We start from the raw sequence: 26582 nt of genomic DNA, 5'->3' as shown, positions 1-26582 counted from the left end.
GCCCGCTGCCTGTTTCTGTAAACAAAGCTTTCTGGGTACACAGCCACCCACATTTACATATATATTGTCTGTGGCCAAATTCCTGCTGTAGGGGCAGAGGTGAGTCATTTATAGTGACAATATGATTTTCAAAGCCTGAATTATTTACTATTTGACCCCTTATGGAAAAAGTTTGTCAACCTTGGCCCTAGAGGGTTTCCCAAACCAGTCTAAAATAATGCATATATTTCTCTACTTTTATTAAAATTAGTTCTTTTATTCTAATGTATGTGTACAGTTCATGCATTTTATACTTCATTTTATTTGTTGGTGGATACCTAGGAAGTCAACATCCTAACAGAGTTCCCATGTTTTATATATTTAGCACATAAGCATTCTCTCTATGACCTGTTTGATTTCAGGTCACTCCTGAATTCTCCAGGAATTGGATGATAAAATTGATGAGCCATATACTAACAAAATGGCCAAAACACTGTATATCTCATTTTATCTTGAATAAGGAAGTTGGGTAGCAAAAGAAATAACCAAAACCAAATGTACCATAGGGTAAATGTCATTCAATTGGGACAAACAGCTCGACAGTCTTCAAAACACACACATGTATATATCCAGAGCCACCCTCCCGCTTATCACAAACTAACAGGTACAACATAAAGTATATTTGTTTTATAAATATATTACTGTCTATATACATATAGATACATCCATAAAAGACATGTTAAATATCTGTATAATCAATACTACTTTGTTTTTTTGTGTTTTAAAATTACACATTCTATTAAAATTATCAAAATAATTCTTTAAAAATACCAGGAATAAAAGCAGTGAAGAAGAGTTGCTTTCCATTCAAGTGTTTCTGAATCTTATCATTGGTCGTCTGGACTCCAGACTTGGGCGCGTGCAACTCAAGGAACATAGTTCAACTACGGAAAAGTTAGCCATCAAAAGCATAACACCCTCCCATTGTTAATACTTCATAACAAATATGTACACATGTATGTATATATATAAACACTCTTTTTTAGTTATATTACATATTCTTATAAATGAATTTCAATAAAAACACAAAGTTCTAGTTTTTACCAGTATCAAATATTTTATACTGGTTTGTATTTCTTTCAAATGTTTAGGTCAATGACAAACTCTTATCAGGATACAGAGATCATAAAAAGGAGACTGAAAACTTATATATCACATGCAAGAAAGGAGGAAATACTAAGGGCCAGTATTTGGCCAGTTGGGTACTATTCCCTCTGTACTAAGACACAGAGACAATAAACTGGCTAATTACTGTGGAAAGTACAGTCAACCCTCAATTACTCAGGGGCAGAATACTCTAGTCAGAATTCTTTTCTCCAGCAGTTTCACTCCTCACTAACACACCTTTCATAGATTAGCAAGACTGGTGAAAGATATAATTAAGGTGAAACTTTTGGCTAAATTAAAGGTTTACAGTCAGCTATGGATTTAATTTAATGATGGATCCTTTTGATTATTGTTTTAGATAATTAAGAACTTGCTGTATCTAAAATCTGCCAAATATCTGATTCTTAATCTCTAAAAGCAACACTGGTGCTCAAAACAAACAAACAAAAAAGGGACAAATTGTTCTCAACGTAAGAAAATGGCTATATCTGAACTTATAATTAAACTGAAGGATTTCAGTGTGGGTAGTGCAGAGCTATTCAGGACAGGAGGTGGCTAGTTACACTATTTCCCATTGTCTAAAATCCATGAATCAACAACAAACCATAAGCTAAAAACATTAAGAAGGTCAAATTAAAGGTGCGATACACATTTCACTCAAAATCTCATTTAAATATAGTAAAGTTTGGCAGAATCTCCAAATAATTAAGATACTAAAATTAAGAGAACAGAAGCAAAACCTACATGTACAAGTTAAAAGTGATTTCAAACAAAAAAAATAATAAAAAGCTTAGGATATGACTAAAATAAAAGGTACTACACATTTGTAACCCTATTTTTGGCACTGGGTTAGCCTCTACATGTAAGCCTGTTCTGCAGACAGTGACCCACAAAATCAAGGAGGAGAGTTTCACAAGTGAGTGGGGGCGCTCGCAGGCACACACCACTCAGAATGGTTTGTGTGGCATCATCCGCATTATTTCGAGGTACAAATGAGTGCCACACTCTCCTCAAAAACAACAGCAATAATTGTGTAGAACACCACTTTCCTGAATTAAGTTTGCTGAACACGGTTCAGATTATTGGATATGTCAATATGCACAATGCCTTTTAGAAGCATTTACTGTATACCCAAATCCTACTTCATGCAACACACAGTGTCACACAAGTAGAGAAAATGTTATCCTAGTCAAAGGTGCTTGAACATTATTTTCAGGCAGCATTTTACCTTTATTTTAAGTTAAGTTCACACTAGATAAGTTTTAGAAGAAAGAAAATGCCAATAAATTTATTTAATATATTTTCATATATTATATAAAACTAGGACAGACACTTTTATTTACCTAAATTGTTACTTTAATTTTCTACCCTATTCTAGACCTCAATTTTACTTAAAAAACTTGTATTAAATAAGGGATAAAATGTTGCCCAAAAGTCTAATCATAGTTACACATTTGTGTTTTAACTAGATCTACAAATCAAAATAGTTCTTATAGTTAAAAAGATACAATTTGTATCAACAGTAAAAGGTACTTTCTGGTTTCTCAGGGCTTACTTCAAACTGTAGCGTATGGAGTAATCAGGATAACCAGGGCATCTCGGCAGACTATGGAAACAGATCAGAATGACTCGTTACACTAAGCAAAATCCAAAAACCGGAGGCAAGAGGGAAGTCATGTTAATCACACAACTGTATGCCACTGATTGCAATATCTATCTTCTAACCAACGAAAATGAATTAGCATCGAGCAAAACCCCGACTTTGAAACCAGAAATATCCCTTACTAATACTAAAACAGACTTTAGTCTGTATCTAAAACTACACTATTTGTGGCAAGAATCTGGCCTTAATAATATAACAGGCCCCCCATAAAACTACCTTCAGGAAAATGGAAAATATACAGTATCTTACAAAAAGTTTAAGTTACCATTTACAACTCCTCCATCACCATTTCCATAGTGCAGTATTTATGTTGCATATCCTCAACACATAAAACCACCTCAGGCCAGCCTTGATAAATAGCAGGAAAGCTAAAGAGTATATTAAATATAAAAGTTTCATTGAGAATAATTAGATTCATTAAAAACAGGCAAGTACTGCGAAAGGGTTATTTTATCCAGTATTGTTGTGCCCCCAAAGAATAAGACAAACACATTAAAATTACAGGTCAATGGAAATCTAGGAATTCAATTCCATTTCTACCATCTAGAAGCACATCATAGCTGGATAACAAAGCTCTAACCTGTAACAATTACAGCTTTTGCCTTATTCATTAAAAAAAAATGGAAACAATTTTTTTCCATCGATTGCATCTGCTTTCCTTTAAATTCATCATATTAACTAATTACTTAACAGACAAAAACTCTGAACAAAAATAAAACAATGAAAAGTGCCATACTGTAAATCATTCTAATATATACTGTTACCCATTTCAACATAAGCTGGTAACTTACAATTGTTTAAAATATAAAGTCAGTGCTGTAGTATATCTTTGTTTCTATAAATAATGATTATAGCACAAAGAAGCCCACTTTCCCCAAATAAAAATAACTTAAAAAGCTGTAAAAGATTCCAATTAAGCTTGGCTTGAAAAAATAGTTTGCTAGGTCTAGTCAAATGTTCAACATTCTGAAGTTATTGTAATTGCTTGCAATTGATAGAGAAACACCAAGTTAATAAAACATGAAATAAGGATAAAAAGTGCCGCATATAAACCCCTGATGCACCAAAGATTAATATCAAAGATCACAGATACATCTAATAAATCAAACTGGAAAAACTTCCAGCCAAGAATATAGCTTTAAAAAGGAAATGTTAAAAAAAGTTTGAATGTAAAGCAATCCCTTGATATACTTCCACTGTGGGGCTATACATACAGATTCCATGATACAGTATTTCACATAAATGGATACTATATAACCTCCTTGCTGAGAAGGAGATCACATGTGCTATTGTAGCAAACCTCCCTCAGCATTTGAGCTGAACAAAAAGCAACTAAACACCACAAAGATGCATCATCTTTTAATAACCCAGCTGTGATTTCTCTACTAAAATGGCTGCGGCTAGCTGCTGGGCATCTGTCATGTGAGGGTTCCTTTTCATGACAATTCTCACAAGGTCAGGTGGGAAGATGTTGCACAAGTTGATATAAATCTTTTCTCGGTTGTCTTGATACCTTGGAGGGTCCTGTGGCAGTCCACAGTACGGTATTCGCCACATCGGCTCCTGCTGTTCAGGAAGGCTCTGGAAGGTGAACTGTTCATAGCATGGCTGGGTAGAGTTATCAGGCAAGGAGTATGTCTGCCGATAGCCATACGCATCAATCCCGAAACCTTGCCTGTCCCAGCTTCCCAGCCCTTCCTGGCGGGAGTAAGGCTTTCTTTGTCTTGAAGGAGAACTGTCATACAGCCGAGAGTCAGAAATGCTGTCTATTCTTGTGGCCACTAAGGACCGCCCTAGGTGTGGTGCCTTAGAGTGTGCTGAACTAGGAGGAGAGGGGTAATCGCCAGGACAGCTGGACCGGGCTCCCACAGCTGGGTGCTGCAGATGCATAGCCAGATGTGGAAGAGGAGGCTTGTGATGGTACTTTGGTTCTTCGTGACTGTAACTTTGTATTCTGGTTAGGGGGTCATGGAAATTCTGCAGGAAGGGTTGGGAATTAAGGCGGCTGTGAGGGTACATGTGTTGACACTTTAGACTTTCCTCTAGTTGTGGGTCAGGAGAACTGACATAGGACCGGTCACTGTACCCCACATAGGAGTCACTGCTCCCACAGCTCATGCTCCCTTCGCTGCTGCAGTCAGAAGCTACAGAACTTATCCTATAATCTGTGTCTAAGGAAAAACGCCTTTCAGGACTTCGTGGGCCTGAGATACTCAGATTTGAATATGCATTCAACATGGAGTAATATCCAATGTCAACAGGTGAGTCACATTTGGGATACTGTTCATAAGGCATTGGCGTTCCATGATTTTTGGTTGCCATCATCATTGGAGGATATTGTCCCTGTGGTCTTTGATCCTGAGGTGGGAAATGAACTCCAGATGGAAGGCCATTGCTTAAAGGTGTAGTGCTTTGGGGTTTTGCAGTAGAAGTGGCCGGTATACTAACTAAGGAAGGTACAGACCTGGTTTCCAATTTGTTTTTGGTGGGAAGCTTTTCCTCTAGGTCTTGGTAGACCTGAGTCCTGATGCTCGGGTCCGACTGCCTCTTTGGAGCACCCCGTTTGACGTCAGACGCGCTATCAGCCTTGGTGCTGCAGGGAACGCTGTTGCTCTTCACCAGCCCTCCTTCGTTTGCAGTTTTGGCAGCTGTGTTTCTCGACATGGCACGCAGTTCATCAGCCACTGACCGCTGGGGCTGACTGCCCCTTTCCGGGTGATAATATTTGCACTTGTGTCCATAGGTACACTTCTTCCCTATGAAGAGGACAATTAATTAGGCCCAGGAGCACACCAGCAGACACGCAGTTGGGCACTACTGCTTTCACTTGTGAAAGGAAGAAAGGCAGAAATGGGAGCTAGCGGAGAGTTACTCTACTCCTCACTTCTGGGAAAGGCTGCCTTCCGGTCTCCCCTGCGCAGCACCTGGAACAGCACTACGGAAGCTGGCTGAGGGACTAACAGTCTCCCCTGGAGTTTCTGGCTAACACACTGTGTTCTCACCTTCTACCCACCTATTAGTCTCTTCCAGTATGACTTTATAATCAGGTAGGACATTGTTTTGGAAAAAAACAAAACATACTACTGTAATGTGATAAAACCATGCTAATCTGATGTGTGTCTAGATGTAAGAACTCCAAATTTTTATCTACCTGCAAACTTCATGTAGGACTAATTAACCGAGTTTTTGGAACCATGTTTTAATTCAGGAGGATGCATTTGCATTGACCCCAACTAGGTAAAAATAATTATTTTTCCTGGGTAGAATTTTTTAAAAATCTAATTACAATCAAAAGAACTACATACTATGCCATCTAAAATTTTAAATGTTTATTGATAAAATTTTAACAACGTATTGTGCTCTAAAGACATACCCTTAATACTCATAAAGAAAGTTACCATATGGACATGGCTGCTTTTTGTGCTCGGGAACAATAGGTTTTTTCCTCAGAAAATTATCCAGGCTTGGGCCGTGTCTGCCAAGAGGGTCATCTGGGGGCATGAACCTGTTACGAACAAAATACAAAATTATACCTAAGTAAGAAGTTTTAATACTCGCAGGTTCTAATTATTTCTTCCTTCCCCTCAGTCTTGGAATTTTGTAAGGATTTTAAAAACAATGACAATGACATTTCAGCAGAGTCCTACGAACATCAATGTTGTAAATACGAGCCAGGTGGGGGTGATGAAAGGCAGCTGGCGGAGAGAAGAGAAACAGTGTGAACTGACGGGAAGGTGGCCGTAGACCTGACGGACAGCTGGTACATGTCAGACCTTGTGGACACATCATCTCACCATTCCCACATGGTCCCCAAAGGCTCAGCTCTGCCCTACAGGTTCACACACTTTTCTAAATCAGCTTAGATGAATTATATTGATCCAGTCAAGATGTCTAACTCCACAGTCCATTCTCTTTCCAGTAAGGTGCTTCTCAGCTGAGATAGTAAATGTCTTGAGAAAATAAACATTATTTTGGATTGATTGTCTGGAAGAATTTGTGGCATGCATAATGAAAAGCAGTTATGATTGAAAAGTTCTGCTACTACTTACATCACTGTTTGAACTTAAAATAAACCAAGTGTTTACCCATTAAATGTGAATAATGGTTAACATGGCTGAGTAATAACATTTAGCAACTATAGTGTTTAATATTCATATAAAAATATGGCAATATTAAAAATTTTAAATTAGAAGAGAGTCACTCAATCCTATAATCTTTTCTTGTGTGTGACAAAGACAGAGAGAGAGAGACAGAGAGAGGGACAGATAAGGACAGACAAGAAGGGAGAGAGATGAGAAGCATCAATTCTTCATTGAGGCACCTTAGCTGTTCATTGATTGCTTTCTCATATGTGACTTGACTGGGGGGCTACAGCCAAGTCAGTGACCACTTCCTCAAGCCAGCAACCTTGGGCTCAAGCCAGTGACCTTTGGGCTCAAGCCAGCGACCATGCGATCATGTCTATGATCCCACGCTCAAGCCGGCGACCTTGGGGTTTCCAACCTGGATCCTCTGCATCCCAGTCTGACACTTTATCCACTGTGCCACCACCTGGTCAGGCAATCCTACAATCTTAATACAATTTCCACTTATGTTGCAATTTAGTCATTTATCAGTATGCATACACCATTTTACAAACACAATTTTATGCTTTGTCTTTTTAAAGTATTTTCCCATGCACTTAATAGCTTTTCATAATCACAATTCAGGAAAGCAGTACTGTTTATAAGTAAATGGCTTAACTTACTTGTCATTGACAAATGAATACATTAATAATCTCTCATCTATGAATTTCTTCCATTCTGGTTTTTCATTAGCCAAGTCCCTGTAGTTATCATTGGACACAATTATCCCATCTGACTCAAAAGCCAGCTTCACGATGAACCTGTCATCATAGCACACCACTCGCCTCCCCTGGACTCGCCGGGATGGTGTGAACACCAAGATTTTCTCCTTCTCTAATTTACGAAGAATTTCTTGATCTGCAGTGTAGAATTTCAAGAATTAATACATATATAACATATACAGCAACTTTCATACAATGTGAGCTTTTATAAGATAAACTGACTATACACAATCATTTAATTAGGTATTAAAATTTACAGTTTGTAGATGTAGCAAATTTATAAGTCCCAATAATATTTTTTCTTCAGGATTTCCAATAACAAAAGCTTTAAAAATAGCACCCCCAAAATGAACTTAAAGAACATAAACAGTTTAAAACTTCAACAACTCTTAAAAGTTAAAAAAAAATTAAAAGTATAAAATTCAATCATGACTGGGCAACTTCTGACTTCATCACATCCCTTCTTCCAACTTCTGTCCTTCTTCTACCTGTTGTCCCTCCCATCAATTCTGGCCCAGAGGGCCAGGTTCAGCCAGCAGGCGTCATTGTTAAAAAGCAATAGGCTTACTACTTCTCAATGCTTTATTAACTGGAGTTACTAATTATTTTAAAACTATCTCTTCAGCCAACAATCACTACATGCCTCCTCCATGGTACCGTGCTAAGTGTTAATGGCCACCAAGATTAAGAACGACCTCTCCTCAAGGAGGCCTCTGGTACTGCTATTGCATAAACATGTAAACGAGGTAAGCAAGGGCTGTAGTGGCCACAACAGAAGTACGAGTAGGGTAGAGGGAAGAGGGAATGGAAGAGCACCATGGGTCAGCTAGCTCCAATACTGGCATATATATTTCATAATGTTCCCGATAAAGCTCCAAAGTTCATTAAGACCAGACTCTGGTTTAGAAAAACAGCAGAGAAGTTGAAAGAAATGTGGGTCTTAAAATCAGCAAGTCATCATTTAATCTCAGGTTTTGCCAGTTTATCTATCTGCTAATCAGTCCCACTGAGTCTGTTCCTTCATGTCCTCAAATGTGTTGATGGGCTGTGAGGACGAAGCATCATTACATGTAAAAGCATTAAGCACAGTGCCTGGAAAGCTCCCAGTAAACACTGTGTTCTGCTTAACCTCATTTAATAGATGTATGTAATTGTTGATCTCTTTTAAAAGTCATAGAAAACCAACACAAAATTAAAAGCCCAGTCTCAACTATAGGATTTGTCACACCTAATAATTATTTTGTGTGTTCCCTTGGTAAACATGTTGAGGACAGATGCCATGTCTCACTTATCTTTGTACCCATCAGCACTCAACACATTGGTAGATAATGTCTGTGAACAAATACAGGAGCTACTTAACGACATATATTCAGAGGTCTCCCAATTTGTTTACTGTCTATGCTCATGAATAATGCATGGTACTTTATTTCTGTTTAGTCATATATGATATGCCTGGATCCCCACCGAAATGACTGAAGGAACAAGTGTGGTGTCCTAACAGTCACCATCATCTTGCTTAATTGCATTTCTTTAACAGCTAGTGAGAAAAAAAACACACTAATTAGAATGTTAATTAGTAATAAATTATGACAACTAGTTAGGATAAGTAATCCTAACTTAAATAAATATAGGTTCAGTATAGCAAGTAAATTAACCAAATGTTCAGTTCCTAGCACAGTGACTGATACATAGCTGAGTACTTGCTTGGTAAGCATTTGGTAAATCAACGGAAGACTGGCAAAAGTGCTAGTATGAATCTATATCTGAGAACTTTATTTCTTATCAAGTTCCTTTTTTTGATACTGTAAAAAAATATGGGACTATTCAATTTACCAGTTATTATCTGGTTGACAGTTTTAGTCGAGAGGATGATTATCCTGGGGGAGAAGACACCTAACAACCTCTGACAGTAGTTGTGCACATTACAAAGTAAACTGCATTCTGAAGTGTTCCAGATACACCATGCTGTACTTTAAAAATCAAACCTAGCCACAACCCACACTGTGTACAGAATTACCATTTTCCCTTCTGGATCTCATATGCTTTATATGCGCACGAGGTTTTCCAGTCATTATCATGTTTAAATACTGTTTGCTTCTGTTTTAATTCAATATTGTTAATATTTGGGCATATTTCCCTCTAGTCATTGTTTTCTATATTTTTTCTCTCCATTGTTTACATATCTACATATTTATGGATATACATACACACAATAAAACCTGCCTTTTATGTAGAAGAGGACTTCCTCTTTAAAATTCTGCCTAATATTCCAATACATATTCTATCCTATCAATACATACTAGTCACTGAACCATTCTCTCTCTTTTTTTAATCTAAGATTTTATTTTTATTCATTTTAGAGAGAGGAGAGAGAGAAAGAGAACGGAGGTGGGGGGAGGAGCAGGAAGCATCAACTTCCATATGTGCCTTGACCAGGCAAGCCCAGGGTTTCAGGCCAGCGACCTCAGCGTTCCAGGTCAATGCTTTATCCACTGCGCCACCACAGGTCAGGCAAGTTCTCTTAAAGAATGTATAGGGTTTTATTCCATTTTTTAATTTTAAGTAATATTGCACTAATTGTGTTTGTGGTCAAAAATCTTTGTGTGGACCTCTGCTTATTTTCTGAGGAATTATTTGTAGAAGGGGAAAGAGTAGATCCAAGAATATTAATTCAAGATCAAACTTTTCTGGAAAGGTTGGAACAGTTTACGTTCCCACAGTACTGTAGGAGTCAACTCCCTCAGGACCATTTTTTTACCTCTGCAAATTTGGTGAAAACAAGACCTGTATAAATTTACATTTATTAAATTACTAACAAGGTTGACCTTTTTTCTCTTATTTGGCACTTTCACTTTTCTGTGAGCTGTTTATTCCTACCATGTGACTATTTATTTATTGGGGAGAACTCTGTGTTTGTTCTATCAATGTGTATGAGCTCTTTACATGTTAAGGACATGGATTTTGTTTTCCTCAGGCAAATAAAAAATATTTATTTTAAAGAAAGTTTCCCCAAATACAGAAGTTTAAATTTTGATGCAATTAAATCTCTTTTCCTTTGTAACTTCTTTAAAAGCATTTAAATTTAGACAATTCTTCCTAGCCGTTCAAAGACTATTTATAGTCTCTAATGGTTTAATTTTTGACAATTAATTCCTTAACCATCTGAAATTGACTGTTATATGATATAAGACAAGGACCTAAAGATGAATATTTTTTTCCAAAGAGTTATCCAATGTCTTGGCACTACTGGCTGAATTATGCTACCTCTCCCACTTGACAGTTTATATAGGCTAGGGTCTGGTTCCATGGCTCTGGATTCCACCATAATTTGCCTATTCTTATGCTTAATGATTACAGATAAAAATAAAGTCTAAAAAGAAGAGCTCAGGTATATGTTAAGAGGTTTCTACATTTGTTTTTCATTTTCAAGTATATTTTTATCATACAGGTTCCTCAGGTTTTGCTAAATGTTGGCGGTGGAGAGAGAGGTGAGAATCTGTTAACCTGAGCAAAATGTTCAGCAACAATAATTAACAGGTACAGAGGACGTTTTCATCTGAAACTCCTACATATAGAAATTATAATATGATACAAAGTATAGATATGTTATAGGAATAGAGTCATTTCCTTCTACTTGACAACACATAGAATATCCCGAGTCTCACAGATCTTTTTTGAGCTGCAGTCACTATAATTTGATTGTCACCAAGTGACCAATTCTTACAGCAGATGAGAAAATTGGGGTTCAAACAGGTACAGTGTGTTGCTTAAAGTCCAATGGCTAATAAATGGCAGAGGCAGAATTGAAATTTAGGTCTCCTGCCACCTAGTTTGTCTCCAAAGGTCATATTTTCACAGAATTTGAAGTAAAAACTTTCCAAATTAAAAACAAAACAAAACAGGCTTATGTAGCAAGGATTACTGTTAACATAATCTAGTAGTTTTTAAACTTGAAAAGAACTTCAATGTTCCGCCCAAGACAATGTGGCAGTCACACAGGCTAAATAAACAAAGAGATACCTAACATCGCCAGACACCTGCACAGGTAGACATGGAAGCTCAAACCAACTGCTAACAGGGCTTACCTGTAATGAGAGCATCTGGTCGGGACTGCTCTTTTCTCCAGGCAGGAACGAAAACTGTAATATCTTTGTGGCCTCTTTCCAAAAACCAATCCACTGCCAATTTTATTCCTCGGCAGGAAAATACTTCTTTGTTTCCATGGCTGAAAGATTATTTTAGAACACTTAAAACACAACAAAACCTCAAATTAATTAAAATTTATAAACAAAAATGATCACGTAATTTTCAACAGTAATAGATTTCACACTTAAGAAGGAGCTGAATAGCTCGGAGAAACATTAAGACAGCCTAGGAGCTGAAAATCTGTCGAGTTGAAATAGTGTGGCGAGTGAAGAAAAATGTAAGTTTTCAAATGTCAAGTTGTAACGGTTAACTAGTCAGAAAGCTACATGGTCTTTTTGAGCAGAATGGGAAATAGAGAAGGGACTCAAACGAGCAAGAATAACTTCAGTCGAAGGTAAAAAAAGAAAAAAGAGGTGTAAAGAGTGGAATGGAATAAGTATTTGTTTTTTAAAGCTTCCTTCCTAAGAGTTCCTTTGCGTATACTTTAATACAATGATTAAACAATGCACAAAATTTATAAGGTGACCGTGTAAAACAACATACACACATGCCCTAAAAGGAAAAATATGTTCACAGTGCTTCATTTCATACAACCCCTCCCCCGTGTCCTTCAGTGAAAGACACATGGCTTCTGTTTAATATTACTGTGTGAGACAAGAATTAATGATGACAAAATAGGATTCAAAGCTGGATTAGCAGTTTTGGTGCCTAAAAACAATGCCCAACTAAGAGTATAATCATTCTACAAGTATTTATGTAGCACCAGGCTCTGCTTATGCCCTTTAACCTTGTAATTCAAAACAACACTTCTATTTTTTTTAGTCTCCTGTTTTGAATGCAATAATTACATTCTCTTATAGTTTGAGCCCTGAAGGCTCCATTCTTTATCTATAAGGGAGATAGATATTCTTTTTTTTTTTTTTTCTTCATTTTTCTAAAGCTGGAAACAGGGAGAGACAGTCAGACACACTCCCGCATGCGCCCGACCAGGATCCACCCGGCACGCCCACCAGGGGCGACGCTCTGCCCACCAGGGGGCGATGCTCTGCCCATCCTGGGCGTCGCCATGTTGCGACCAGAGCCACTCTAGCGCCTGAGGCAGAGGCCAAGGAGCCATCCCCAGCGCCCGGGCCATCTTTGCTCCAGTGGAGCCTTGGCTGCGGGAGGGGAAGAGAGAGACAGAGAGGGAAAGCGCAGCGGAGGGGTGGAGAAGCAAATGGGCGCTTCTCCTGTGTGCCCTGGCCGGGAATCGAACCCGGGTCCTCCGCACGCTAGGCCGACGCTCTACCGCTGAGCCAACCGGCCAGGGCTGAGATAGATATTCTTATGGCTAAGGAAGATAAATGAAATGGGGAGATAAATGCTTTACTAACTTTTAGCACAAATCGAAGATTAGGTATTCTGATAAAATGTTCTGGTGGCCCCCTGGGAAGGACTAGAGCTATTTTAAATATGAATAATCATTTTAAACCCCACAATGAAACCGACTACCTTGTTTTGTAGATACTAAAGGCTATACATGCAAACCACAGAGACGTTATGTCTCCACACACCCATCCAAATGGTCCAGGGCACAATCAGGGCTGAAATCTGATATACTGGAAGTTTCAAAGAAAGGGATATGAAATGGAGGAGTCTGAAGTCACATTTTCTAAGAAGGGCTAACTGTTAGCCTCACCAGTGGCCCAGCAAATGGTACAAAGTGATGTTATGTTTCATGGAAAAAACTAATATTTAATTAGTCTTCCAAAAAACTATAGAAAAAATGAGGGCAGCATCTCTTCAGAGAATATATATACTAACTACTTCTAAACACACAAAAAATCAACTTGTTAAATCCTATTTTGCATTAATGCTTTGAAATCTAAGTGTATGATTGTTTGCTAGTCAGTTAATAATGACATTAGTTTACTGAGACTTGAGCATTTTAACTACTGGCTCTAAGAGATGACTGACTACATGAGCATTTTCTTCCCAGTGACTTCATTACTTGGTAAAGACAACTGTTACATTTTACTGTTAGAAGAGAAGATTCTATCTTCTATTAAAAACTTTCACAAACTGTGGGTAAACAGCAAACACAGGACAAAGATTCTCTGCCTGCTGAAGCAGCATACTGTACAGTGCAGTACGACAATGCTCTCCCATCCTCCCCTTCCCCCTGCCGCTCACCCCCCAACTCCCACCCAGCAGAGGATGGTAAGGAGAGAACAAGCAGGCGGAGGGAAGGTCCCACAGTGTGAACAGTAAATGGAGCTCAGAGCCTGGGTGTCTGAGTGGAGGGACCCACATCTATCCCTGATCTTGTTACTAGAGAACAAAAGGCCCGTCCTCATTTGTTTAAGAAACTGTGGCCAATTTTTTTGTTATTTGCAGCTACACACATCTTTAACTGCTATATTAGTCATACCATACACCAAAAATGCTGGCCAAGCTATATTAATATCAGGAAAAAATATTTTAAGGCACAGAAGTACTAGCAATAAAAAGTTATTATGTAATAGTAATAAAGGAACAATTCACAAGGAAGCTATAATAATCGTGACCTCAACCTCCACATGAGTATTGCAAAAGATCACAGGATTACTAGAAGAAATGAACAAATCCACAATCATAGAATGGATAGATGAAGCAGACTGCACTCAGTGAGACTGGAACAATCAATGACAAGCTTGAGCTAATGGACATACACAAAACCCTGCACAAAATTAGCAAAGAGAAAACCTTTTCAAGAACACAGAAATAATGAAGTTAGCTGTGGGAGACAGAACAGATTTCAAGAGATGTCAGACATGAGGATCATACAGATAATATTTCCTGACAATATTATTACAGAGAAAATATAAGGTTCTAGTTCAAAATTAGTGTCGTTATTTAGCAAATCAATTAAAAATTTTAATTTAAAAAATAACCCCATTGTAATAGTAACAAAAACTAAACAAATCTATAAAAGAGGAGACATGCAAGAGCTTTATAGAGAAGATGAAAACTGAAAACCTGTATTAAAGGAAATAAGAGAAGGCCTGACTGAAAGGAACAATGTACCGTTTTCCTAGATGCTTAGACTCAATTTATGAAGACAGCACTGCTGTAGTTAATCTACAGTGTGCTGCAATTCCAATAAAAACCCCCAAAAAGTTTTTTATAGAACCTGAAAAGCTGATCCTAATATAGAAAAATAAAACGCCAAGAATAAACAATTTTAAAGAACAAACAAGGAGGAACTTCCTCACTAGTTATCCATGCGTAGTATAAAACTACAGAAATCCAATCAATGTTATTATATTGGTATAGGCAAAGAAAAAAACAAAACAAAAATGAAAAACATGTAACAGAAAAGTGAGTGTAAGGTCACACACACACATGTAAATGATAAAAAGTAACATTATAAATCAATGACAAAAACCAATCAATAAACAGTACTAGGGCAATTGGTTATTTATATGGAAAAAATAAAACTTTTTTTAATCTCATACCATACACAAAAATAAATTGAAGGTAGATTAAAGATTTAAATATGAAAAGAGATATTGTAAAACTTTTAGAAGGAATTACAGGGAACGTTCATATCAGGGTAGGGAAATACTTCCTAAAGATGACATGCAAGCGCATACTACATCAAGGAAAAGACTGAGACATTTGGGAACATAACACTTCTTTATGCGCCTGACCTCTGGTGGCACAGTGGGTAAAGCGTTGACCTGGAACGCTGAGGTCACTGGTTTGAAACCCCAGGCTTGCCTGGTCAAGGCACATATGAGAGTTGATGATGTTTTCTGCGCCTTCCCTCCTCCTCTGTCTCCTCTCTCTAAAATGAATAAATAAAATCTAAAAAACTCACACAAAACTTCTTTATGCAAAGAATCCATAAACAAAATAAAAATGCCATAAACTGGGAGAAGGTATTTGTAACATATAGAACCAACCAAAAGGCTAGAGTTCAGAACATACAAAGTACTCCTATACATTGAGAAGAATAAGCAATTTTTTTAAAAGGCAAAAGATAGGAACAGTGAATTCACAGAAGAGGAAACCCAAATGACCAACAAACATGGAAAGATGCTCAACAGTGAAGAAATGCAAATTAAAGCAAAAATGAGATACCACTTCACACTCATCGGATTGGAAAAAATAAAGTTTGCAAACACCAGATGTCACCAAGGATGTGTGAAAGTAAGAACTCATACATTACAGGTGGGAGTGTGAACTGGGATAACAATTCAGGAGAGCAATTTGGCAATACTTTATAAAGTTGAAGGCGTGTTTTCTCTAATACACAGTGTTCTACATTTAGGTTTAGTAGAATTCAACAATAACTTGATTTAATGCACTTAGCAGTTGGCTTTCATCATCCTCAGCCTCGCTTTAGATCTCACATAGGGCCTGAGCTATGGTGGCACACTGGGTAAAGTGTCGACCCAGAACACTGAGGTCACTGGTTCTGAGTGTGGGCTTGTCAGCAAGGGGCTTGAGCAAGGGACTTGTTCACACAATCCCAAAGCTCAGCAGTTTGAGCCCAAAGGTCTCTGGCTTGAGGAAGGGGACCCTGGCTCAGCCCCAGTCAAAGCATATGGGAAGCAATCAACGTACAACTAAAGTTAAAGCAACTAGGGAGGGTAATTCTCACTCTCCCTGCCTGTCTCTTACTCTCTCTCATTAGGGTGAGGCTAATGTCTGATTGCCTACAGGGAGAGGGAAAGGCAGTCAAGTGGGGATGTGTAGGGTGGGTCCCTGAATCTCCAATACCTTTCCAGCCAATCTTCCCCTTACCAGGCAGAAGAAATGAATGCTGACTACAAATCCCTGGAACAACTGCTGTTGCCTTAGAATTCCTTGCTAGCCAAGGCCCAGAATCGTTCCTAGTAATATCCAAGCCCAAGTAGACAACTACCAATGGGTCCAGCTGCAGATGGGCTTTCACAGAGAAGGACAGGTGTGGGAGACTGAAGGCAATCTAACCTTACTGAGTGAGGCGTGTTGGAGGATATGACTAATTACATGTGATAGATATAATATAAGGGGCAACTGAGGAGATTCTGACAACCAATTATAAAAACAGAGTAAGCCTGACAAAAACTGTAAAAAACTAGATGTCAGAGTAAGTACAATGTACCTAACTGGTGCACAGTAACTATCTGCTGAGTGTTTACTAAAAAAGTTAGATGATATTTAAAAACTGTATTTTTAATTTCATATAAACAGAGAAGAAAATTCATTATAGTTCTGTAGCCACTTACAGGCAATTATCTGCATGAATTCAGGGTTATTTTTTCTCAGTAATGAAAATAGCTATTTATATTTTTATAAATTGGTATGTTCCTATGGGCCGCAATATATTTTTTACTTCAACAATTTGGTAATAAAAATGGTATGCTTCAAGTAAGTCCTTTGGTGGGTGAATTTGTTGGAGGGTTTTGGCCACTTTTGATTAGTCAAGACACCTTGAATGTCTGTTAAAGTGTCCCTTCAACTACTTTGGCTCAATGGGATTGGGCTCCCAGGGAAAATTCCAAATCCTCTCTGCCAATTTTGAGTTACTATTGAGCAAAATGGGGAACATAGGCTAGAAGGGTACATGTGACTCACTGTTGGCTTTCACGGTAGGAAAATTCAAAAGGCCTGCCAGCAGGCCTCCTTCTTCAAAGGCTTAATGTACTGTCATGTTTGGAATAGGCAGCTTATTAAAATCTTGCTTTGCAATGGCCAGAGAAAAGCTCATTTGAAGTAGATGAACTGGTATATTTGGAGAGATTTTTAGAAAAACTATACTTTAAGTAAAAGGATTACTGGTATCTTGGGATCGCAGGAAATAAACAAACGAACTGGACAGCTATAAAGAACGAATCAAGAAGCTGAAAGCTCCTTCCTCTTTCCAAGGTTCTCAGCCCTTTTCTGCTGTTGCTCCTGCTCCATTTCCTCATCACCACTCTTTGCCTCAATCTGGGACCTAGGAGGAGACTTCTTGGATGGATGGTTCCCAAAGGCTCTAGGACCTGGGGGCAACTTCCCATGGGAAGAGAGAGAATTGCCAGTCTTATTTAAAAGTTCTGATAGTCTATCCCTAAGAATCCCAACAGTTGACATGCAAAACATAGCTAGGGAAGCAAGAATGATTAATAGGAAGGAACAAGGAATCTGAGGATTTGGATAAAAGACTGTCCTAAAATTAAAGCATCAGGCTCGTTGAAAGAAAGGGAAACAGCAAAGTGAGACTGAAACCACAGTGTCATAAAACCAACTTGTATCTCAATGTGTAAAAATCAAAGCCCTATTCCTTTGGAGCCCCAGTGACTCCTGTGATTCACTGTTCATGTCTTCTGCCTTGCTTACAAAGGGAGCAGACTCTTTTCTTACCCAGCACTGCTGGGCAAATAAGACATGGTGATACTTTTTTTCACATGACTTTTTTCCTAGTTCATGTCACCCATTTTAAGAGTTATTTTCCAGCGCTTTGGAAAGATCTGCAAAAACACACCACGCATGTTTCCAATCTACAGCTCTACAGCTCTATGTGTAAGGATGGACACTGGCTGCTGCATGGAGGGTTGACTCCTGCTGCCTCTGCTTGACCAGGCAAACAGGCACAATGCGGCCAAATGACAACCTCTCACAAGGGAATGCCTGACCTTGGACACCCCCTCCAACTCGGGCAGCTCCTCAGGCCCTAGATACCCATTGTGAGGTGCTGCTGATGGCAGTCTTTGAAACCCTTCTGCAGCAGGTGAGCTGAGAAAAGCTGAAAGGCTGCTGCTGGATGGGTCACATCAGTGGCTCACCAATGAAATGAACAGGGATGGATTCAGGGGCAGATCAGAACAGACCCTCATTCCTCTCCAGTTCTGTGGCAGCCTTGTTGCTGAAAGTTAAGTGAGAAGGGCATCTGGATGGCAAGGACAGACAGTTTCTCAGGTATTGCCAATGACAATCCAGTTTCGAGGTGGGGGAAGTGGAGAAAGGTGAAGACAAAAGAAAACTCGAGATTACAGTGTTAGTTGCTCAGTTAGAATTATTCACAAAGAGAGCAAACCTTTTTCTAAAAACACAGATAAGATAGAACTCCCTCATGAAAAGCTGGCAAGTAACAACTGTGAGAAGTCAAAGACATTGGGAAGAGGAACGCGGAGAGACTGAGGAGGACGCAAGGACCTCAACGTGACCGTGAAGCTTTACTGAGCCCACCAGGGGATGCCCCAGCCAAGAAATCAGACAGGAAATGAGTGTAAATTAATGAGCAACATCAACAAAACTGGAGAGCCGCTGAGGGGGAAACAGGAAAAACTTCAAGTACATGTTTCTTTTCCCTGTCCTTAGGGATCCTGGAGCCACGTATTCTGTGATTTTTAGTGACCTTTCTTGTTTTACGCAAACCCAGGAAAACAAACGAGTTGTGGGTATCTCTGAAAAAACTTCTACTTGTTCTTTCTCCTCTGAGGTTCCTGAGCAAATAGGTCCTCTGTTAGAGGACGATGCCACTCTTCTTAATGCTGTGACTCTTGGAAAGAGATCTGCTGTATGAACTAAGGGCTGTCCTCCAGGTAGAGTGCTTTTGAAGTTCCTGGGAGACAAGGCAGCTGCGTCAGTGCGCATGCGCTTATCTATACTGCTAGGAAAACTGAGCTGGGGGTCTGCCCTGCTACAGGCCAAGTTGTAGAGAAGAGAGGCTTTTAACATTCATGGCAACTGCTGATTTATTAGTCATTGCAAATTCTTTAACAGATTTCTATAATTAATTATAGAGCTTATTTCAGATAATAAGATGAAATTACTATGCAGACCAAGCTGTGACAGGGTTACGAAGGTTTGGACAGGGGTAACTGAGGCCCCATTACTTCTGTCCAGGGACTTGCATTCATGGTCCCAGACATATGCAGTTCCCTACCAACTAGGAACTGGAAACCAAGGGAAGCTAAAATGAACACAGATTACCTTGACAAACATAAGATTTCCCTGTCATAACTTTTCATTATTATGCAGATTTACTTTGTCTCATATCTAGTGGATTATCTTTAATTTATTCATATAAAAACATATATATAATACTACTCTAATTTGAAAAGCACATAAATTTTAGGTTTTTTGGCTTTAACAGAACAGCAATTCAATAAACAGTCAAAATAATATATTTGCTACACCATATATAGTTCCCACTAGAGAGCTGAAGTATATTTCCTTAGTAATGTGGCATTAAATTAGTCATCTATTATGGTTAATAGGTTATAAAAGTATTTTTGTAATGCAGAGAGAAATTCAGGGAATCACGTATTTTAATGCAGTTTGCCTCGATATGGAACCTCCAAATGCCAAGCAGTCCACTTGACATATCTAAGACATGTAATCTTCCATATTAGACTTTCTAAGTTTTATATGCACATATCATCTACTAGGTTAACTACCGGGTAGGAAGAGTTATTTTAGAATTATGTTATCTTTCAGTAGTAAACATAAGAAGTACTGGAAAAACATGGAGAAACTTTAAAGGGGAACAAAAATAAAGTTATCTATTAAAGGGAACTGCCTCTTATTTTTCATGGCATTGAAAAAAAAAGAACAAAGGAATCCCTTTTCAATTATCTTATTTCCAATACACGTGAAAATAATAGTCTTTAGGATCCAATGCGAGTTCAAGTGTTCTCTTTACCACTTTTCTGTGTAATCTTGGCCAGGTTACTTGTTCTGAATCTTAATTTTCTCAAATTTATTTATTTTACCATATTTTTTGCTCCATAAGACACCCCCCCCCCAAAGTGGAGAGGAAAATGCCCGTGCGTCTTATGGAGTGAAAAATATGGTATTTTATTAAATATTTTAACACACCATTTGGTTCAGAATATTTTTTTTCTTTTCTTCCTCCTTAAAACCCTAGGTGTGTCTTATGGTCAGGTGCATCTTATGGAGCGAAAAATACAGTATTTTATTTTTTTAAGTTAGAGGAGAGGAGAAAGAAAGACTCCCACATGTGCTCTGGGAACAACCTGGCAACCCCCGTCTGGGGCTGATGCTTAAACCAACTGAGCTATCCTTAGCGCTTGAGGCTGACAGTAGAACCATTCGAGTCACTGGCTACAAGAGGGGAAGAGAAAGTGAAGGTAGAGGGAGAGGGGAAAGAAGTAGATGGTCACTCCTCCTGTGTACACTGACCACGGTTCAAACCCAGGACATATGCACGCTGGGCCGACGCTCTATCCACTGAGCTAACCAGCCACGGCCTGTTTTCTCATATTTAAAATGGAGATAATGGTGGTTCGAAACAACTGGTATGCTGGGTCAAGGCACGTGCAAGAAGCAACTACTATGAGTTAATGCTTCCTGCTCCTCCCCTCGCCGCCCCCCTCTCAAATCAATAAATCTTAAAAAAAAAAGGATCTTATAAAAAAATAAAATGGAGATAATCCTAACTATGTTATAGGGCTGTAAAAATGGAACAAGTGTGCCCAGATGCTTCAACAAATATTGGCTCCTTTACTTTCTCATGTCCCTTTAGTACTAATGTTTTGAAAATGTAAGAAAGTTTGCATTAAAATGAAAATAAAACCAATAAGATAGATCTTTAATAGCTCCAGTCTCACCACTGATAGTAAATTATAATTTTTAGAGCAATTTTTGATGTATGAAGATCACTAAACAGTTTTAGTTTTTAAAGGAAACTAAAAAGAGATCAAAGTAATCAGGGGACTCAAAAAGACAATCAATTGCTTTTTAAATAACTTTGTATATATCATCTTTTATTTAGATAAAAATCTTGACCTATAAGTTTGCTATCCCCCTACTTCTTCGATGTTAGTGGGTCATTATGTCAAGCTGCCCTGTGATGATTAGGACACAAGTTACAGGGTTTATCAGTCAAGTGCCTATAATGAAAAATATAAATAAAAAGTATCCTTTTAAATGACAAAAGGAATCTTTAGTACCGAAGTCCTTCAGTTTACATATATATAGTTAGCTTAATTAATTTATTATAGAATGTCAGGGTGCACTGGACATTAATCACAGAATAGTAATGCAATTATAAAAATATTGAACACTTACTTATTAATATACCCAGATGCTCATCAAATATTTGTTGACTTAATTTTATTTTATCTTTTCTCAATTTTTAGGCCTGATTATACATAAACAGAGTTGGACATATGAAAATAGATTTTAATTTTAAAGAATTCTTGAAACATGGCATGTTAAGACCTTCATTAATAAAGTTTCCATGTTTAGTGAAATTCTCTTATTTCTACCATATATTCCTTAAGCAGGGAGAAAGCAGTGGAGCTGGATATCATCTTCAATGTGGAAACAAGAGAGTATTTTACTTCCTATCACTGTTGTCTAATTATATGTCATATTGTATTTGAGAACCTATTAATTTTATGTGCTGACTTATGGGCATCTAGAATTCTTTCTTTTATACTACTGCAGGCTCATAATTGATTGGGCCTATTCTGTCACTGTTCAAGCTACTCAACTTTATTATCTCTGATTTCTTTTCCAAGATCACTTTGAAGCTAAACCTAGTTGTTGAGATGCTAAACACTCAACAAACTACCAGAAAACTAAATCCATGCTCCAGTGTGGCTCAGAGGCCCTTCTAGGTAGCAGAGAAAGAAATCTCCCCTCCCCCCCCAATACTTTGCCTTTGTTTTAAATACTGAGATTCCATGAAAAAATATTTTCAGGATTGTACTGCTTTAAAGGGAAATAGAAGTAAGTCTAAGTAATCACTATTTTAGGACAATGAAAATATGCAACATCAAAATTACAATGGAAATCTTGAGATGAAATAGTTTACAATTACCCTCCAGCTGGTTACGGACATAACAGCAGTGTGGTTGAGAGAGTTTTCAGAATGGGAAAGGGTAAGAAAAAAAGAAAGAAGAAAGATTTGTTTGACCTTATAAAATCCACAATTTGAAGCCAAAGTTACTAATAGAAAGCACATCTAGCTAATCCACATCCAAGGGGGTGATTTAGGCTAAAAAAAGCTGAAGAGAACATATCTGGTAACTAGATGTAAAAATGTCTTCAACATTAACAAAAGTAGAAAATAACAATTCTAATCACTTTTCCCTTTTTCTTATAATTGGGCAACTTTTCCCATTTCTTCTTATTTCTAAGTCCAGTTGGGTGAACTCTAATTATGTTGCCATTTCCTATGTTAGGGTTTAAACAAATTTGAGATAACAGTAAAGTTAAGCTGTTCTTTACTTAATATTAAGCCCCTGCTAAGTTGGGGCTTAAAACATATTCCACTGAGAGTCTATCCAATAGAAATATAATGTGAACCACGTTTATAATTTTAAATGCTCTAGTATAGCACATTTTAAAAAAGTAAAAAGCAGTTGAAATTAATTTTAGTCATCAATTTTGTTTCATTCAATGTATCAAAAATGATCATTTTAACACAAAAGCAACATAAAAATTATTTCATATTTTTGTACTAGGTTCTCAAAATCTGGTCTGCATTTTACATTTACAAACTATTTCAATTTGGACTAGAAACATTTTAAGAGCTCAGTCGCCACATGCGGCTAGTGGTGACCATATTGGGTCACACAGGCCCATGGCACATAATTTCAATAAAATTTTGTTGAGGGATACAAAAAAATTTTTAAATTATTTTTTATTTATTCATTTTAGAGAGGAGAGAGAGTGAGTGAGCGAGAGGGAAGGTGAGGGAGGAGCAGGCAACATCAACTCCCACATGTGCCTTCACCAGGTATGTCTGGGGTTTTGAACTGGCAACCTTAGCGTTCCAGATTGACACTTTATCCACTGCGCCATCATAGGTCAGGCACAAAACATTTGAATGAACTCTGGCAATTGGTAGTTTCTCCTACAGTCTAAGCTGACTAGGTACACAGGAGCATTTTATTAACTCTAAGTCAGTGCTGCACTCCAATGGCTAACTCGCAGCAGGGTAGCAAACCTACCAGACAACTGTAGGCAAACTTTAGAGCACAAGCAAGATGGCCTTCCGTAATTCAAGTGACATCGAAGATGTCTCAATTTCTTAAACTTCACAAACCAGATGAGATACATGAAAGGCTGTGTGCTTTTAAAAAAATTCATCAGAAGCTTAAATCCCATTTATACAGATTGCTAAACTTTGCTTGTATTTTATAAAGATGTGAGCTGTTCTTGATAGAAAGGTAAGTTATCACAACGTCCTCATTTTCTCTATTTATATTCTAATTCAAAATCTATCTGGTTCCTGTTCAACTTTAAGAAAATGACGTTATTCCCCCATACTCTCCTCCACCCCCCTACCATCCGGCCCAGGAATCACCACACTATTCATTAGATTCCAGGTGAGTGAAATCACTTCGTATTTGTCTTTGTCTGACTGGCTTATTTCACTTAGCATAATACTCTCCAGCTCCATCCAAGCTGTCTCAAAAGGTAAGATTTCTTTCTTTTTTCTTTTTTTTTTTTTTTTGTGGCCATATAGTACTCCACTGTATAAATGTACCACATCTTTTTTATCCGCTCATCCACTAATGGACATTGGGCTGTTTCCAGATCTTGGCTATTGTAAATAATGCTGCAATGATGATAGAAGACTTGATTTGGGGGTGGGGTGGTAAACACTCAATATGGTGTACAGATGTGTTGTAAAACTGGGCACTTGAAACCTGTTAGCTACTGTCACCCTAATAAATTCAATTTAAAAAGTAAAATAAAGTAAAAAAAAAATGACTTTAAGGATTGACCTGGAGTTCTTTTCTACATTCTGTTAACACTCAGATTTATACTAATAGCAGCTGGTTTCTAACACATTCCTTTTTGGGAGATGGAGTATAAATTATCAAGCAAATGATTGTTTTACTTCTCCACTCTATACCATTTGATTGGTATACAAAAGCAATGAGATTCTTAGTTCATCTTTTTTTTCCAGGAGTTGTCTACAATTTAACCTTTACATACTTTTAAATATAACTAGGTCTCTCTGTCTCTAGTCTTAGTGCTCAAACCTTCTGTAAAATTCTTTGCAAAGTGATCTTCCTTTTTTTTTTTTTTTAAAGATTTTTGTTTATTTATTCATTATAGACAGGGGAGAGAGAATGAGAGAGAGAGAGAGAGAGAGAGAGAGAGAAGGGGGGAGGAGCAGGAAGCATCAACTCCCATATGTGCCTTGACCAGGCAAGCCCAGGGTTTTGAACCGGCAACCTCAGCGTTTCCAGGTTGACGCTTTATCCACTGCGCCACCACAGGTCAGGCCAAAGTGATCTTCCTTAAAGGCCAATGAGAGGCCACTTGTTCCTTGCTTAAATTCTTTTGGTTGTTTCCTATCACTAAGTGAGGAGTGATAACAGCATGAACCCTATTGGCTAAAAGTGTCCTGCCTGAGATTATTAGCAAAGAAAATATCCTATCCTTTTTGATGGAGTCCGATAATTCTTGTAGGGCTATCTCATTTTTTTAAATTTTTGAGTCTCTTTCTTCTTCTCTCTGTTGTGCCTCAAGTTGCTTGTCTTCTATTTCACTAATCCTCTCTTCTAGCTAAGCTTGTGAAGCGAAATAAGTAAATCAGAAAAAACCAGGAACTGCATTATTCCATACGTAGGTGGGACATAAAAGTGAAACTAAGAGACATTGATAAGAGTGTGGTGGTTACAGGGGGAGGGGGGAAAGGGAGAGGGGGAGGGGCACAAAGAAAACTAGATAGAAGGTGACAGAGGACAATCTGACTTTGGGTGATGGGTATGCAACATAATTGAACGACAAGATAACCTGGACTTGTTATCTTTGAATATATGTATCGTGATTTATTGATGTCACCCCATTAAAAAAATAAAATTAAAAAAAAAAAGAAAAAAGAAAATATCCTAATGCTCTGCACAAACATGCACCAATTAGGCTTACCCACCAGTCAGGAGATCTGATCTAAATCCAGAAGCCTGGGTTCATTGGCCAATAATGGTGGGTGGTGGCGGTAGAGTTTCAATAGTTTGTTTATATCAAAAAGAGAAAAGTGTCTAGCTTCCATTCCACCCAACAGAAGAATTGGTGCTACAGCATAAAGCAGAGGTGGTGATGAGGCTCTGGGTTTCTCCTAGTTCACCATTCTTATTTTATATAATATTTGGTAGAAGCTAAAGTAGAATATAGAGATATAGTCAATTTTAATAAAGTCAGGTGACTAGGTCATGACAGCATGTTGAAGAAATCCGGACTTTTCGGACTCAGTGGGCTCTGATCCCCAACTGATCCTACTCCCATCCTTATGGCTCACAGAACTGTCCTTTCTTAATGATACAACAAGTCACCCGAACCTAAAACCAGTTAAAAAGAGTGCTGAATTCATTTGAGGAAAAATAGGAATTTAAACTATTAGATACATGTGATAAAGACTAATTCTAGGCCTGACCTGTGGTGGCGCAGTGGATAAAGCGTCGACCTGGAATGCTGAGGTCGCCGGTTCAAAACCCTGGGCTTGCCTGGTCAAGGCACATATGGGAGTTGATGCTTCATGCTCCTCCCCTGTTCTCTCTCTATCTCTCCCTCTCTCTCTCCCCTCTCTCTCTAATAAAAATGAATAAATAAAATCTAAAAAAAAAAAAAAAAAAAAAAAAGACTAATTCTACACTTCATTGCTGAATTACCTCAAGTTTAATGGAATCACAGATTTTGAAAGCTTATAAAGCTCCCTGGAGGAAATAAAAACCCAATATTGTTAAGAACTGCATTCCAGAAATATGATAAATATTAATTATACCTTATTTCTGTGTCTATATCTGGACTTTAGACTTCATGGTACATCTCTATTATCAAGAATCTGCCCCATTAAAGAAA

At 38.0% G+C, this 26582-nt stretch overlaps 1 protein-coding gene across 3 annotated transcripts in view; it reads right to left on the bottom strand.

Annotated features, from left to right (window-relative positions):
• Positions 1-566: 566 nt before the first annotated feature.
• The window catches only part of ZC3H12C (zinc finger CCCH-type containing 12C), a 59273-nt gene continuing 33257 nt past the window's right edge, over positions 567-26582 (bottom strand). For all 3 annotated transcript variants that reach the window (XM_066371631.1, XM_066371629.1, XM_066371630.1), the window contains 4 exons: positions 11741-11880; positions 7557-7791; positions 6208-6314; positions 567-5565 (listed from right to left, as the gene is read on the bottom strand). In XM_066371631.1, coding sequence (XP_066227728.1) covers positions 4169-5565; positions 6208-6314; positions 7557-7791; positions 11741-11880 — 1879 coding nt within the window. In that variant the 3' untranslated portion in view covers positions 567-4168. The remainder of the gene's footprint in view (positions 5566-6207; positions 6315-7556; positions 7792-11740; positions 11881-26582) is intronic.

The sequence above is a fragment of the Saccopteryx leptura genome, chromosome 1, assembly GCF_036850995.1.
Source record: "Saccopteryx leptura isolate mSacLep1 chromosome 1, mSacLep1_pri_phased_curated, whole genome shotgun sequence".
Lineage (NCBI taxonomy): Eukaryota > Metazoa > Chordata > Mammalia > Chiroptera > Emballonuridae > Saccopteryx > Saccopteryx leptura.
The sequence above is the reverse complement of the archived record's forward strand: the minus strand, read 5'-3'. Positions and strand labels throughout refer to the sequence as shown.